Raw genomic sequence first — 17,318 nt, forward strand, 5'->3', positions numbered from 1 at the left:
AGAGTCTTTACCCTGAAGTCTCATTAAGACTCTTCAGGTCTCTGGTGAGAGTGTGTGTGTGTGTGTGTGTGTGTGTGTGTGTGTGTGTGTGTGTGTGTGTGTGTGTGTGTTTTTGTGTGAGAGCGTGTGAGTACTGTGACAGATCAGTGTGTGAGCTTCAGGGACCGTGGGTAAGTTTAACCCTCTGCTGTGTCTCAGAGGACGGCTGGGTGCGAGTCGCTGCTAAACACCGGTCATTAGTGATGAGACTAAACAAGGCCGCCACCGCCGCCGGGGCTCATGGGAAAAAACAGAGAGGCCTCAGCATGAAACATCAGAAATCTACATTTTCTCTGTGTCATCTGAACAGAAAGTGACACTGAATCGTAAATCAATCTTCACTGGTTTCAGAAAGACATTACATATATATATACACAGTAGGCCTACACTGCAAAAACTCAAAATCCCACCAAGAATATTTGTCTTATTTCTAGTCAAAATAAATCTAATTATACTTAAGATAAGACTCTTCACATAAAAAGTAGCTTGTTTTTAGACACTAATTTTCACAAATTTTCCACTTTAAATAAGTTTTTCTTTCTTATTACAAGCACAAAAAACTTCCTTTCACTGGCAGATTTTTCTACTTATTTCAAGTGAAAATTTGTTTGAAACAAGTGAAAATGATCTAAATATGGTCAAAATAAATCTAATTCTACTTAAAATAAGACTCATCACATTAAAAAGCAGCTTGTTTTTAGACACTTTTTACTTCTTTCAAGCAGATTTTCACTTGAAATAAGTAGAAAAATCTGATAGTGGAGCAAGTTTTTCTTTCTTATTACAAGCACAAAAAAACTTGCTATTTCTTGACATTATTATTCAATTAATTGTTATTTCTTGGCTATTATTTGACATTACTATGGAATCAATTGTTATTTCTTGCCATTTCTACTTATTTCAAGTGAAAATTAGTTTGAAACAAGTGAAAATGATCTAAAAACAAGTTAATTTCTAGGTGATGAGTCTTATTTTAAGTGGGAAAAGTTTAGTTTTGACTAGAAATGAGACATTTTGACAAGAAATAAGACAAATATTCTTGTAAAGTTTTGAGTTTTTACAGTGTTGTCTGGGTCTCCTACCGTCGTAGTCTCTGCAGCGCTGCTTCAGCGACGGGACCTTGGCGCCGAACGGCTTCCCCACGCCGTCCTGCCTCGGGCCGCCGAAGTAGCCCGACCAGCTGTCCGTGGTGCTGTCGGGCAGGTGGGCCAGCGTCGCTATGGGAACGCCTCCAGCTCCGGACGATGAAGAGGAGGAGGAGAAGGGGTGAGGATGAGGAGGGTGAGGATGAGGAGGATGAGGAGGCGTGGGCAGAGGGAGAGGAAGAGGCAGCAGAGGAGGAGGATGCTGATGCTGCTGATGCTGAGGATGCTGCTGCTGAGGATGCTGCTGATGCTGCTGATGCTGAGGATGCTGCTGTTGCTGGGCGACGCAGCTGGAGGAGGAGTTGTAGCCGTCCGTGTCCTTCCGCTCCACATCGAACTTCGACTTGAAGTCTGTGACACACAAACACACAAAAACACACACAAACAGGTCGTCAGGCGTCGTAACAACTCGGATCGGACACGAGAGGAAACGGACGAGTGAATCTGAATCTGGATCAGAGCAGTGAAGGTCAACGTACAGCACAAGGAACTTAATGTGGTGTCACATAAAGAATACAAGATACAGAGAAATAGTAAAAGGAAGCAATAAAATACTTTTTTTTAAATTAAAAATTAGATAAAATAAAAATATATATTCTATAACCCTTTAATTTACAGGCCGTTAATCACGTTATAATGTTATAATGTCTAGAAATAGCCCAGAAATAACGGTCAATGGCAACGACTTGGTGGAGAAAAATACTGACGTTTCCCAAAAAAATCCAAATCTTTTGCCTTTACGAAAAACATGACATCACTATGAAATTGATCGTCATTTCTAGGCTATTTCTAGACATTTCTATGCAATTAATTGCTATTTCTCGCTATTTCTTGACATTATTATTCAATAAATTGTTATTACTTGGCTATTATTTGACATTACAACAAAATTAATTGTTATTTCTTTACATTATTATGCAATTAATTGTTATTTCTTGGCTATTATTTGACATTACTATGCAATTAATTATTATTTCTTGCTATTTCTTGACATTATTATTCAATAAATTGTTATTTCTTGGCTATTATTTGACATTACTACACAATTAATTGTTATTTCTTGCTATTTCTTGACATTACTACACGATTAATTGTTATTTCTTGCTATTTCTTTACATTATTATTAAATTAATTGTTATTTCTTGGCTATTATTTGACATTACTACACAATTAATTGTAATTTCTTGCTATTTTTTGACATTACTACACAATTAATTGTAATTTCTTGCTATTTTTTGACATTACTACACAATTAAGTGTTATTTCTTGCTATTTCTTTACATTATTATTCAAGTAATTGTTATTTCTTGACATTATCACGTAATTAGCAGCCTGTAAATTAAAGGGTTACCAAATATTCTAGTGCAAACAATACACATACACTATATTTATATAAAAAGAATAAAACAGAATAGAGTCTAAAGTTAAAGACAGATATTTCTACAGAATAGAGTAAAGTTATGTTGCAGTCGGTCTGCAGAGGAGCTGAACCTGGAGGGAAACACGGCCACATCCAGCTGCTGCTGCTGCTGCTGCTGCTGAAGCCCCACTCATGTCTGTGTAACGCCGTCCACATCGTCCCGTACAGAACAACAACAACGAGGTCCACCGGTTAACAACACAGCTACATCCACGTCTCCATCCAGCAGCGTCTGAGCTCCACAGCTCTGATCCCTGAGCTGCTGCTGCTCGTTACTACCTCTGTGTTTCTGTGTGTGTGTGTGACTGTGTTTACTCTGTGTCACCTGCGCCCCTCCCTCCCTCCCTCCCTCCCTTGTGTCCCTGCTCTTCCCTTGATCATTTAAACCATTAATCGATTATTAGTTGGTTTGGTCTATATAATGTCTAAAAACATCTATCAGTGTTTCTCAAACCAAAGAGAGACTCAGTTTATCGTCATAAAGGAACAAAGAAACCAGAAATATTCACATTTAAGAAGCTGGAATGCTATTTCTAGACATTATTATTCAATTAATAGTTATTTCTAGGCTATTTCTAGACATTACTACGCAATTATTTGTTATTTCTAGGCTATTTCTTGATATTATTATTCAATTAATTGTTATTTTTTGCCGTTTCTAGATTTGGTTCAGGTAGATCTGCTCAGTAGAGTGAGATGAGCTTGTGTTGGAGTTCAGTAGACACTGGAATCGATGGAGAAGCTGATTTATTAAAGGGATAGTTCAACATTTTGGACTGGTCTCTTTATTATTTCCAGAGCTGTATATCATATCTGTGTGTGTGTGTGTGTGTGTGTGTGTGTGTGCTCCATCTCTCACCTCCTCCCCTCCCTCCTCTGTTGTGTTCCCGGTCCCGGCTCTTCCCTCGGCTGCCGCTCCGGCTGCGGCTGCGGCTGTAGCTCCGCCCCCGGGGGCTGCCCCCCCCTCCTCCGCCTCCCCCTCGCCGCCGCTCGTGGCGCTCGCGCTCGCCGCCGCCGCCGCGGTGGGAGGAGTCGCTGCCGCCGCCACCACCACCTCCTCCTCCTCCTCCTCCTCCTCCTCCGCCGCTGCTCTTCCCGTGGCGGTCGAAGTCGCGGCGCTTGCGCTCGTCTCGCCTTCGGTCGTCACGGCTCCTGAGGTCGATGGACAAGAAACAAAACATCTGGTTAGATCTGAACTGACAAAGGTCATGAGTTTCTGTTTATTTCTAGTTAAAACTCAATCTCAAAACTCAAATCTCATTATACTAAAAATCACATAAAAAGTAGCTTGTTTTTAGACACTTTTTACTATCAATCTTCAAGAGCGACTGGTTTCAGAAAGACATTATATACGTACATTACGTATATAGGACAGGACAGGACACTGCAAAAACTCAAAATCTTACCAAGAATATTTGTCTTATTTCTAGTCAAAATAAATCTAATTATACTTAAAATAAGACTCATCACATTTAAAAAGTAGCTTGTTTTTAGACACTTTTTACTTCTTTCAAGCAGATTTTCACTTAAAATAAGTAGAAAAATCTGATAGTGGAGCAAGTTTTTCTTCCTTATTACAAGCACAAAAAACTTGCTTTCACTGGCAGATTTTTCTACTTATTTCAAGTGAAAATACTTATGAAACAAATGAAAATGATCTAAAAACAAGTTCATTTTTAGGTGATGAGTCTTATTTTAAGTGAAAAGAGATTAGTTTTGACTAGAAATGAGACATTTTGACAAGAAATAAGACAAATATTCTTGGAAAGATTTTGAGTTTTTGCAGTGTTTGCATATTCATTGAATATGCAGAGTTCCTATACATTTGAAATGTCCAAATTCCAGACCTTTTCCAGACTTCTCGGTAAAATAATTCAAATAATTTGTGATATTTGAGTAAATAGATGTGTATCTTGTAAATAAATCATGTAATTAACCGTTTGTTTTCATTATTCTGAATGTGCATGTCTACAATCATACACAAATAATTAACCCAAATAACTTGGGGCCAAACCCAGATAAGTATTAAGATAAATACTGTATATTTCCACACAATAGTTTCACCCGTTCACTTGTTCACCTGTTCACCCGTTCACCTGGGACTGACGGAGCTAAAAACAGCAGCAGGACTCTCGGGGGTTTGAACCAAACCGTGTCAGTGTTTCTCTGTGTTACCATCTCTATGCAACAACGGAGACCACACACAGACTCACTGGCTGTCAGTCACCAGCAGCAGCAGCAGAGAACTAAACTAACGATTGTTTTCATTATGGATATATCTGTCGATGATTTAAACCATTAATCGATTAGTTCTTTGGTCAATAAAATGTTTAAAACATCAATCAGTGTTTCTCAAACCACCAGACGACATCGTCCTCAAATGTCTTGTTTTGTCCACAAACCAAAGAGAGACTCAGTTTATTGTCATAAAGGAACAAAGAAACCAGAAATATTCACATTGAAGAAGCTGCAATCAGAGAATCTGGACTTCTTGTCTTAGAAACTACTCAAACCGATTATTAGATTATCAGAATAGTTGATGATTAATTTAATAATTGATTATTGTTCGATTAATCGATTAATTGTTGCAGCTCTAGTCACATATCAGAATATTAAAGGAGCTGTACGTAAGAGTAAGACTGTGGCCAAAACTGTTGCTGCCGTCAAATTTTGGTAGATTGAGCGGTGGGCGGAGCAACAACAACAACAACAGAACAAAACCCAGAATCAAAACATAAACATGATGATGTTGCTGCAAAATAAAATGTTTAAATGTTTAAATATTCTGGCTGCACTGTTGTCGGGTAGATCAGTGTTTTGATTCCTTAGTCTCTGGTGACATATTGAGTGGTTTTATGGTTATTTGTCATATGTTTCTTACATATTATAACTCCTATATATATATATATATATATATATATATATATATATATAGTATATAATGTGTGTGTTAGTACCTGGACTCGTTGAAGTCGGGCCGGTTCCTCAGAGGACTCCTCCTCCACCTGTTTTCTCTCTCTTCCTCTGGAGCTTCAACCTTCAGGGGACAAAGAAACTCTTACAAGCTGAACTCTAGCGGTGGGAATCTTTTACTATCTCACAGTTCGATTCAAAATGGATTTTCGATTCAAAACGATTTGATTCCTAATGATTTCTGCTTCAGTCTGTCGGTGTTGAAGCATCCTCATGATCTACTCCAGTCTGCTTTACAAGACAGAACGACTGAAGTGTCTTTTTCACATTTATTGAGTTTTAAACATTTACCCACGCTTAGATGGAATTGTTGAAACTGTTGCATAAAAGCAACATCACATATTGCTTAAGTAACAAAATGAAAAGTGCAGTTAAACAGCTGCCTTTTAAATTCTAAGGAAATGGAGGCCGACAGCTAGGAGATTTGTTTCATTTTTTCATTATTTGAAATCGATTTTGGGACATTATTTTATATCGATTCTGAATCGTTTTAAATGAGAATTGCGATTCTTATGTGAATCGATTTTTTGGCACACCCCTAGTGAACTCACTTCTTCCTTTTCTTCATATTTAAAAAGAAATGGCAACAGATTTATTTATCCTAAACTCTGCTCTAAACAACATTTGACTATCTGTTAAAATGTCACGATTCATGAGTTAGAGCGGTTTAACAACACACTGTTATCTGGCTGCTGCGAGCGTCTCACCTCCACCACATCGGACTTGACTGCAGCCGGCTTCACCTCCTCTTTAGGAGCTTCCTTGGCAGCTGCAGGGTTTCCCAGGTAGTTCTTGGTTGTCAGACATTCAAAAAGCTTATCCACGAATCCCGTCGTCTCTGCAACGACAAGGCAACGACAACGACCTCGAGTTAGCAGCAGATTAAAACCTTCAGGAGAGTCAAGTCAAGACTTCTGCAGATCATCTCTCTAACAGGAAACTGTTGCATGGTAGAAACATGTAGTGAAGTTCCTCCTCAGTCAGAATAAAACTCCTCTAAAGTCTAAATAAATAAGATAAAACATGATGGTTTTAAATCCAGACATCACTGCTTGTGTGTGTTCATCATCATGTGATTGTAAAACTACAGAATGAACAGTAACGTGAAGCAGAAACAACACGACTCAAACAAATCAAGTCGATGCTTCGTGCACATTTACAGCCAGGGAAAAAATACAGAGACCACTTTCACTAATGTTTCTTTAAAAGCTTCTCTACATGTACGACTCTCATTTTAAACACCAACACAAACACAACTCCTTCTGCTTAATGAGACTCTGATGAGGTCATCACAATTCATAGGAAAATTATAAAAACCACTGCTGGGATTAAACATTGACATTATCCTACCAACACTGATTTATAAACTCTTTATTTATTTCTTCTCTTCGTGTTGTGTTGTTCAGGAATAAATATGAACATATTTTCTTGTTCTTTTGACTAGTAGTTTTTAATCTATTATTTATTCCTGTTGTATTTATATTTCTGCACCTGGGATTGCAATTTGCGACCAATTTTGTTGTACTCGTGCAATGACAATAATAAAGTCAAAGTCATATTTGTCATTTTTCTGCCAATAAATGCTCTAAATGACAAGAGTTTTATTTCAAATTTGGAATAGATGCTGTCAAATTAACACAGATGTTCATTTTACTCAAACACACACACACACAAATAGTAAAAACCAGAGGAACTGATGATTGTGAAGTGGTGTCTTTAGTCTGAGCTGCCATCTAGTGGCCAGACAGAGGAACTACACATTATACATGATGATGATGTAAAGCTGAATGCGTCTCCATAGGAACAGCTCAGAGTTTATGGTCTGGAGGAAACTTCAGAAGCTTTGAGTTTTGGGTTCATTTAGAGCAACGGTACTCAATAGGCGGCCCGCGGGCCGCATCCGGCCCACCGAACCTTCCAATCAGACCCGCGACTGAGTTCTACTAGTTTACATATTACTGTATACTGTATTTCTCGGGCTCTGTGCGCCTGTAAGTCAATGCGCTGGGACATGGAAACACGTGAGGAGCGTTTGTGTGTGACTGTGAGGCGCTGCACTGGGAAGCAGAAACGCTCACGAACCCAAATCACCATGCGCGAGTGTTCGGGGAGCGAGCTGGACTGCAGGGTTTTCCCTGCCTGTCTGCAGAGACCGTGGGTGATTTTCACCGCCGTCTTGGTTCAACTGTGTGTGCATCATGCATGGGGGGCCGTTCAGATGAAGCGTCTTTTGCGCGAGCTCAAACCCATTCAATGTAGCCGCGTCATGCACGCTCACAACTCAAAAGCCGTAGCCGCGCGCATTTGATGAAACGCATCTGTTTTTTCGTGCACGTCTGCGGTGCACAGCTGCACGACCTGCTTCCCCTCTCCTACTGTTTCCCACTGAGCTCTGCCTCGTTTGAAAGGTGAAGGAAGCCCGTGTGTGGAAAGACGTCGCCTCCGAGATGTAGAATGTGTGTTATAGAAGAGAAAAACACATTTCAGGACCAATGACTTGTATCCTCAGAACAGAGTCAGACATGTCCTGTGATGGTCAGGTCATATTTAAGTTGAAAATCACAGGGCATGTCTGAGGATACAAGTCAGCAGTGTAAAGCTCCAGCATATGTAAATTATGATATGATAATGTCAAGACATTTACAAAACACAGTGAAGTGTATAAATAAAAATTATGTGCTTACAAGTAAAATAAAAATATTTAAATTATTAGACGAAAAAGGTGAATTTAATTTCAATCTAGGCCTATTTGAATGTGCGGCCCCCAAGGTGTCGGTTAAGAAAAATTTGGCCCTTCGACAAATGTATTTGAGTACCCCTGATTTAGAGCATTTAAAAGAAACATGAGCTTTATTCTGACTCAGGAGGAACATTTCATATCAGACAGACGATTTCAGAGCATTAACTGGTTCAAAATAACCAATGATGATAGGATTTTTTCTCATATCGCCCTAAGTGTGGTAGCTACATGTAGAGAAGCTTTTAAATAAACATTTATAAAAGAGATCTCTTCATTTTGTCTGGCAGTTGGGAATATAAATCTGTCTTTCTTTAAGATCTGCAGGTTCGGTCTGAAACTCTTTCTCAATTCAACCGTTTTTTAACTGAGGAATTAATCATCTCATTATAGTGAAGGAACTCCACAGAGGCAGCGCTTGGAGCTCCAAGAGGAAACTGCTAAGCCTCTACTGTCTGAGGGACGTATGAGGAGGACAAGAAGGAAGGATGGATGGATGGATGGATGGATGGATGGAAGGATGCTGCTCCCTTGTTCTTAGGGCTGCCACGATTAGTCGACTAGTCACTGTCGACAGTTCTACCTCATTTTATTTAAATGTAGCTATGTTTAATGCCAGAGACAAATGAAGGAAAGAAAAACCTAAAAAACCTAAGTATTTATTTTGGTGTTGTTTAGGCCAGTGCCTTATCCCTATTTTACTCAGCTGTTTGCACTTTACGCTACAGTTAAAGAACTGTTTGTTGCATATTTCATTAAAAGTTTAATGAACTATCATCTTAATTGTCTTTATTTTTAGTTAGCATATAGCCTACCATAAACACTTCAAGCTGAAAGCTAATGATGGTTATATAAGAGCAGCTGCATGCTGGTGCGATAAGCTTCATGTTTTACATTCAATTTAAGTATGATCCGATTAGTCGACTAATCGAAAAAAAATAGTCGGTGACTAGTCGACTATCAAAGTAATGGTTTGTGGCAGCCCTACTTGTTCTGCAGCTGAAAGGATGGGAAACATGACCAACAGAGCTGCGTGTTGCGTTGACAGGATGATGAAAGCCGGTTTACCTTTCTGTAGGAAGACATCCAGCTGGTCGGCACAAAGCGCTTTCAGCTCCTTCTCTGGTTTGTCCTTCTTCACCAGGGCAACCACATAGTTGGCTAAAGCAGACGGGTCAGCGTCACATCTGTGGGTCAAGAGCAGAGAGCAGAGAACACGTCGTGTCAGTCGACATCTGCAAACACAAAACTTAGAGGTTAACACAACATAAATCGAGCTGCAAACCAAATGTTCACATTTCCTTTTCATTCATGATCCTCAGACACGTCGGCCTGACACCTGTGATGACAGATACAGATTCTCTGAGTCGTTGCTTCTACGTTTCACCAAGAAAAACCCATTCGTTGCAAATAGGGATGTCACGATTATACATTAAATTTTCTTGGTCTTGATTATTGTCAGAGAAATAATCGCGGTGTTACGATTATCACGATTTTTATGCACTAATTAATTTCACAACACTATGAATGTGTAAAATCATTTAATAGTCAAAATAAAACTACATTACTCATTGTTTACACAAAATATTTCAAGTATCTATTCATATAGGACAAATTATTAATCCCCCAGGGGAAATGTTTGAAATATTCAGGTCATAAATTCTCGTCTATGTTTGCGTTTATTTTAATTCATGCAAATTCATGCAAAACCTCTGATGCACGTTGCCTTCAGGGACAGTTTTTCATCATCAGTCTCTGTATTTCCCTCTAAAACAACTCTGTGTGGTAACGTTGTGTTATTATCTCATAGCGTGGTGAATGTGCAGCTCACAACTTGTCCACCAGAGCGTTGTGGAGTTGTTGGATTGTGTATTTGATGTGTAGTTTGATGAGTTAGAAACCAATAAACCCATAATGAGCCTCTGTAGCGTAGCTCTGAGCAGCTCACGGCTCTGCTCCGCCGTTCTAAAAATAGCTTGCACCGACAATTAAAGGTAACGAACCTACTGCTATGACTATAGGGATTATGGCAATGGGCCAATTTGCCAAAATGTTGAACTAACCCTTTAAACTCTGATTAAGGCGTTTACATGACAGAGAAAGTTGAATTCCAATCACATCATCTGGGTGTTTTAGTCGGAGTAGGAGAACTCTATTAGTCAGACTAACACGTTCACATAAATCAGTTGTCCAGTTCTAGTCGGATTAAAGGAACAATTCAGTTTTCTCAAGTGTCATGTAAACTACAGACAGACAGACAGACAGAGTTCCTCCATGTCTCAGTCTCTTCTCTTCTCTAACTCTTCACCAGCAGCAGTAACAGTAGAAGTAAAAGTAGAAAGTGTCGGTCACTGACACAGAAACACAGCAGCAGCTCCAGGACATGAAACACTTTAAAACTAAATGAGTCTCATCATCATGAATCCTTCAGCTTCATTAAAGCTGAAACAACCAACCAGAAACATCACACTACAACTACACAACAGGTCTGAGACTCACTCTGCCTGCTTCAACATCAGAACTCCTCCACTACACACTGAGTTAAGTCTGCACATCTGGATTCATCCCACAGCTGGACACATACACACACACACAATACGATCTGCAGGACAGTTGTGTGACTTCATCCACCCCTCTAAACACACACACTTGACCCTGTGTGTGTTCACGGCTGCCTCTGGTGGTTTAACATGTGAAAGAAAAGAGGCAGCAGAAGTAACTGTAACACCGACAGACCATAATATGACTTTTTTTTAATAAAAATATCACATGACCAACTAGAAACCAGGAGAGTTAGCTCAACATGTATAAATAAAGAGGTTTATCAGAGCTATTTAAACAAACAGCAGCAGCAGTGTGTTAGTAAGGCTACACACACACACACACACACACACACACACACACACACACACACACACACACACACACACACCTGATACAGTTACATCTCCATGAGCCAAGTGGCAGCTTAACTAACCCATAATAGCTCCGTGCTAAAGTATTCACAGCCTCAAACTGCTCCACATGTTACAGAATACAACACAGACCGAGGGAAACCAGTCAGAGCAGCAGCAGACCCGAACAGGGTTCCCACTCCTTTCTTGAAATCGTTTTCCAGGACTTTTCCAGCTACTACAGTCTGACAGACCTTAGTTTTTAAGCCACTGTCCCATTCATGCTTTGGAAGACGTCTTCTTTTCGACAATAATACCTTATTATTTTGTGCATTTAATCAGTTTGTTTCTATGTGTATTCCTCTCTCTCATTCTCTCGGATTTAAAGATGTGCAGTCTACAGCTCTAACTAATGAAATAATCTCTTAAATACTTAGAAATTACAACAAATTTATCATACAACAGCACAAACATGCTTGTTTTTTTGTTTTTTGTTTGGAAACTAAATCCTTAGCAGGGTCTGAAACAGTCAATAGAGCTCTGGTAGCTGATTCCAGGACAACTCAAGCTTTTCCTTCCAGGACATTTGACTTTTTTTCTATTTTTTTTCTAAGTTTACCATGACTGGGAAATTGGTCAACCATTTTCCAGGTTTTCCAGATTTTCCAGGACGCGTGGGAACCAGCAGGACGACCACCTGAACACACAACGGACCGGTGACATCACAGCAGGTCGCCCAGTCAGAGTCCTACAGACCTGAATCCTACTGAGAGTCTGAGGTAAAGACTATAAAGGACAATTCCGGGTAAATTCACCTCAGGCTGTATGTTTCTATCATTTCAGGTCTAACAGAAGGAATCTGAAGGTTTTCAGTTTAATGTCTCCTGTTTTGCGGTAGTTGTGTCTGTCCCCGCATCGCCACGGCAACGATGAATGGGAGCGGATTGAAGTTCTGCTGCTTAGGCCGCGTTCAGACTGCCAGCAAAAATCCGATTTTTAGCCCATCCAGATTGGAACCGGATGGCTCTTTTGAAGTCTGAACAGTCTCAAATCACATGAAATCCGATTTTTGCAAAACGGATGGAAACCACCTCCGGGAGGTAGTTTCAGATCTCAGTCTGAACAGCTCCAAACACTCAGATCGGTTTTGACTGTCCGTGACGTCACTCTCCGCGGCGCTGTCACTGTGTTACAGGTCCCGTGAGCTCCAGTTAAAGTAACATTACGGAGTTTTTCGGCCTTAAAATAATGTTTCCAGACTCATTGCAATGGTAGAAAAATGGTTAATAGGATGAATGGTGCTGCCGCTGCAGCCTGAGCCGGGTCGCGTCGGCTGAAACTGCACTATGGAACTCCCGCGATTTGGACACTTGCTAAAAACAGTGTGGACAGTCAGCCCTAAAAATCGGATATGAGAAGGAATCAGATTTGAATCAGATTTGCCTGCAGTCTGAACGCGGCCTTAGGCTGTTTCCATCCCTCAAAGCCACAGACAGCGTCAGATGGAGACTCAAACATGCAGCCAGAAGTTTATTTACTTGAAGCAAAGTCCAGAGTTGATATTCCTGTGTTTACGACACAAACGGGAGCTTCCCACTGCACGTGAACACACCGAGCGTCAACTTGGGTCTCGACTCCGCCAGACTTTGAATTAGATCTAGTTTTACGAACATGTTGGCTTGTTGAAGTAAATAAACAGGAGATATTAAACTGAAAACCTTCAGATTCCTTCTGTTAGACCTAAAATGATAGGAAGATACAGCCCCGAGTGGAATTTGCCCGGAATTGTCCTTTAAACCTGCTGCTCACAGATGTTTCTCCATCCAACCAGACTCAACTAGAGCTGCACTACACAGAAGAAGAACGGGAACAAACCGGAAAACAGCTGCTGGACAGAAGACAAAACCCCCAGAGACCTGCAGCTGCAGAGGAAGCTTCAACACAGAGTTCAACACAGTGGTTCAGTCTAATGTGTTGGAGTGGGTTAACATCCAACATCCAATAATCGATTATTAAAATTAATCGTCAACTATTCTGATAATCTAATAATCGGTTTAAAGGAAAAAAAGTCCAAATTCTCTGATTCCAGCTTCTTCAATGTGAATATTTCTGGTTTCTTTGTTCCTTTATGACAATAAACTGAGTCTCTCTTTGGTTTGTGGACAAAACAAGACATTTGAGGAACACTGATTGATGTTTAACATTTCCACATTTATGTTACGAATAAAAAACATCAATTTGAATAGCTTGTATTCATGATTAGGGCTGCAACTTAACGATTGTTTTCATTATTGATTAATCTGTCAATCGATTAGGCAAAGACAACTCTAGGACGATGACTAGGAGCATAACCAAGCAAAACTGTAAAACTCAAAAGGTGCAGGACGACTTTAATCCCTCTCAGTGCAGGGTAGATACACACCTCTGGAGTTCTTCACCTTCAGGAATTAACGCCCAAACAGAACTAAAGAGGTTTAGTGTGAAAGTTAAACATCGGCTCAAGCAGCAGCAGAAATGTGAACATTCATTTCTCACAAGTCATTGTCAATACAACAGCACTTTACCAATGTTTAATGTTAAATCTAACTTCTTTTTCATCTGCAATTTACAACTGCATTTTTTATTATTCAGTATATTTTATTCTATTCTAAAGCCTGACCAGGGACAAATACTGCAAATAATCTGAAGCTAGACTTCTTATATGTGCATCACATTGTCCCATTTTCTGTGGCAATGTTGTAAGTGTCGTCCCAATTAAAATTAATAAAATACACTTAAGTTTGTGGTTGAAACGTGACAAAATGTGGAAAACTTTTGCAAGACACTGTATACACTTGTATAAAACATTTCTCTTTTCATGTGCTTATGGCTGAGCTCTCTTTAGGAACTTTAAATCATAATTTTGGATTTGCACTGTAAGTCCTCTTGATAGTTTTTTCTTGTACTTTCTTTATTGCTTTTTTTCTTGCTTTTAACTGTATTTTTAATGCCTTGCAGTTGTTACTATTCTGGGTTATTTTAATTTTAAAAAATGTGTATGCTTTTATGCTGTTTTATGCTGTTCTTTCTCCGTTTGCAGCTCTTACTGTTAACTGTTTTGTCTGCATGTAAAGCACATTGAGTTGCACCTTGGTATGAAATGCGCTATGCTATATAAATAAAGATGCCCCTTGCCTATATATACATACATATGTGTATGTGTGTGTAAGTGTGTGTCTGTGTGTGTGTGTAAAGGCCAGTTAGCTGTGGTGGCTCGCTAACTCGTGCACGAACCCACCATCACTTTCTAGTAAATCTCCATTGACGCTAAAGGCTGACGGCTAGTTAGCTTAGCAATCTAGCCTTTCTAGCCTTTAGCATGCTAAGCTACATGCTACATGCTACATGCTAAATGTCATGTTTAAATCCAACACTCACATCGGCTCCAGGAGTTTTGCCAGCCACGACTTCAGGGCGTCCACATTCTCTATGATCATGGTGAGAGAAGACTACGACGCTGTCTACGAAACCAGCCCTGCTCTCCTCATCTGGACCAATTTAATGTGATTTATAAGCGGTTTTCTTTTTCTTTTTCAGGGCCTCCTTGCTCCTGTCGGTCTCTCTGGCAGGTCGGACAAAGTGCTTTACGGCATGGTAACAGCCAGGGGGGAGAGGAGCTGTCGTAAACACCTGATTTACTGACGACGTTAGTTAGTTAGTTATAAAAACCAGACGGTGAAAAGAAAAGTCCCATTTAATTCACACCACAGGGGATTTATCTATGTTGTGTATTAATTAAAAACACTTTAGGTGAACCAAGTGTTGTTATTATTACACGGGATAAAACGTTAGAGTTTGTGTCATAACTACATAACGAACGTTAATACGACGCCGGCGGTGACGTTTATGCACTACACTTCCCAGAGAGCAACGCGGCAGGTGACTCTTTTTGCTTTCGTTTAATTTAATTTAATTCACATTACATGGGATTTATCTAATCCCATGTATCTATTTATCTAAAGTGTTTGTTATTATTATTACACGGATAAAAAAAAAAACGTTAGAATTCGTGTCATAATGAACGTTACGACGCATGACGTGACGTTCTATGCACTACATTCCCCAGAAAGCAACGGAAAAACGATAAGTCTGTACGACTACTGTAAAAACATCGATTAAAATGCATCTTTTAATGCCAAACTACATTAAAAAGTTGAAATGAAAGTTAAAATGAAATTTAATATACAATATTTTCTTACGGTTACAGATTAACCGATGTTGTGGAACACGGTAAATTCATGTTGTTATTTCATTACGGGTTTGTTTTTTAAAATGCTTCTTTTTAAATTGTTTTTGTGCCCTTTGTAATGTTGTAATGCCTTTCGTGAATCGTGAAGCACGCTTTGAAGTCGGAAATCGGAGTTGGAACTGGAAGATTCCAAATCCCGAGTTGTCTCGAACGCAGCATTATGTTGCGTTCGCGACAACTCGGAACTCAGAAACCAAGTCCGAGCAGCGATTCTTTTTTAATTTAATTCACACTACAGGGATTTTGTTGTGTATTAACACACATTACGTAAACTAAAATGTTTACACGGATAAAAACGTTAGTTCATGTCTTTTTTTTCTTCAAAACGTTATTTAAACGTTCCAATTACAGTCAGAACATTGACCATGGACATTTGACAATATAAGTCTGGCATCAAGAAAAGAATAAACAAATACAGTATGACACACAAAGTGGATTAAGTGCGTAAGTCTTTACATGAGTAACATAAACATAATAATAAGTATGGGAATGCTTATGACATTAAATTTAATGACAAGAAAAGTAATGTCATGATAGTCAGGAGCAAAGAGGACAAGAAATTAGTGTTTCCTCAGTTCTTCCTAGATGATAAACCGCTCATGACATGTCAGGAGACAAAGTATCTTGGGCATGTTCTTACTGATGATTGGCATGATGATAGAGATATTTATAGGCAGTGTTCAAAGCAATATGCTCAAGCTAATATGCTCCTTCGTAGGTTTAGTATGTGCTCAGTTGATGTTAAATGTTCCCTGTTTAGATCTTTCTGTACACCAATGTATACAGCTCACCTCTGGTGTAGCTATAAGAAAAGCAGTATGCGACGGCTCATAGTGGCCTACAATGATGGACTGAGGTTGTTGCTTCAGGTGCCCAGGTGGCACAGTGCGAGTCAACTCTTTGTTAATTTAAATGTACCCAATTGTGAAGCACTTCTGAGAAATTTAATGTATCGATTTATGTGCCGCCTGGATGACTCGGGGAACAGCATTATTGGGGCTTTGACTAGCCCTGATAGGAGCTGTATTTCTCCAGGCTTAGAAAACACTGGTGGGATAGCCTGCTTATGAATTATGTGGAGAATTGATTCTCTGTCTTTGTGTATGTCTTTTTTCTCTCTCTCCTTAAATCTGTTTTTAACATGTCTGTTGTTGTTGATATGGACCGCTTGTTGTGTCTGCAATAAAGATTAATAATAATAATAAAATAAATGAAATTAAAATAAAAAGAAGGAAGAAAAGGGCAAGAGATATTACATTTCTCCAAGTATTTCTTCAATTATGTTAACAGTGTGTATACATTTTTGTATTATCAATTATTTTAATACATTCAAAGTAGTTCTTCAATTTCAAAAACAGGAAAGAAAGGTCGACCTTTGGAAAACTTGGTTTTATGTAGGCTATGTGGAATTTTGCAATTAGAATAATCAAATTAATTAAGTCTTGCATTTTCCTATCTTTATTATTATAGTGCATTCAAATCTATTGGTAACGTTAGTTCGTGTCACACAAGGAACGTTACGATGCCGCTGACGTGTGCACTACATTTCCCAGAAAGCCCCGCGGCGGCGGCGGCGGCGCTGACAGCGGAGTGTGACGTCATGACGTCATAGTGTGTCGTCAGCCAGGCACCGACAGCCGGCGCGTGGGGTTCTCCTGGTTCAGAGTGGAAACTGTTCAAACTGCGGCTCAAACCAACTAAACTACACGACAGAGACTCGGCGGAGCTTCAGGGCAACATGACGGTGGGTCCATTAGCTTCACCGCAGAGCTGTTAATTAATAAATACAGAATTAATAAGCTGCTGAACGCGTTATAGCCTG

General features: G+C 39.5%; 2 protein-coding genes across 3 annotated transcripts in view; one reads left to right on the forward strand and one right to left on the reverse strand.

Annotated features, from left to right (window-relative positions):
• rbm27 (RNA binding motif protein 27) overlaps positions 1–14,830 on the reverse strand; it is a 39,687-nt gene extending 24,857 nt beyond the window's left edge. For both annotated transcript variants that reach the window (XM_083986406.1, XM_083986407.1), the window contains exons 1-6: positions 14,626–14,830; positions 9,383–9,501; positions 6,285–6,415; positions 5,562–5,641; positions 3,464–3,756; positions 1,122–1,535 (exon numbers count right to left, since the gene is read on the reverse strand). In XM_083986406.1, coding sequence (XP_083842532.1) covers positions 1,122–1,535; positions 3,464–3,756; positions 5,562–5,641; positions 6,285–6,415; positions 9,383–9,501; positions 14,626–14,684 — 1,096 coding nt within the window. In that variant the 5' untranslated portion in view covers positions 14,685–14,830. The remainder of the gene's footprint in view (positions 1–1,121; positions 1,536–3,463; positions 3,757–5,561; positions 5,642–6,284; positions 6,416–9,382; positions 9,502–14,625) is intronic.
• A 2,300-nt stretch (positions 14,831–17,130) lies between these two features.
• lars1b (leucyl-tRNA synthetase 1b) overlaps positions 17,131–17,318 on the forward strand; it is a 43,541-nt gene continuing 43,353 nt past the window's right edge. The window contains exon 1 of the mRNA XM_083986405.1: positions 17,131–17,240. Within this exon, the coding sequence (XP_083842531.1) occupies positions 17,235–17,240 (6 nt within the window). The 5' untranslated portion in view covers positions 17,131–17,234. The remainder of the gene's footprint in view (positions 17,241–17,318) is intronic.

Source organism: Trachurus trachurus (genome assembly GCF_905171665.1).
Source record: "Trachurus trachurus genome assembly, chromosome: 14".
NCBI lineage: Eukaryota > Metazoa > Chordata > Actinopteri > Carangiformes > Carangidae > Trachurus > Trachurus trachurus.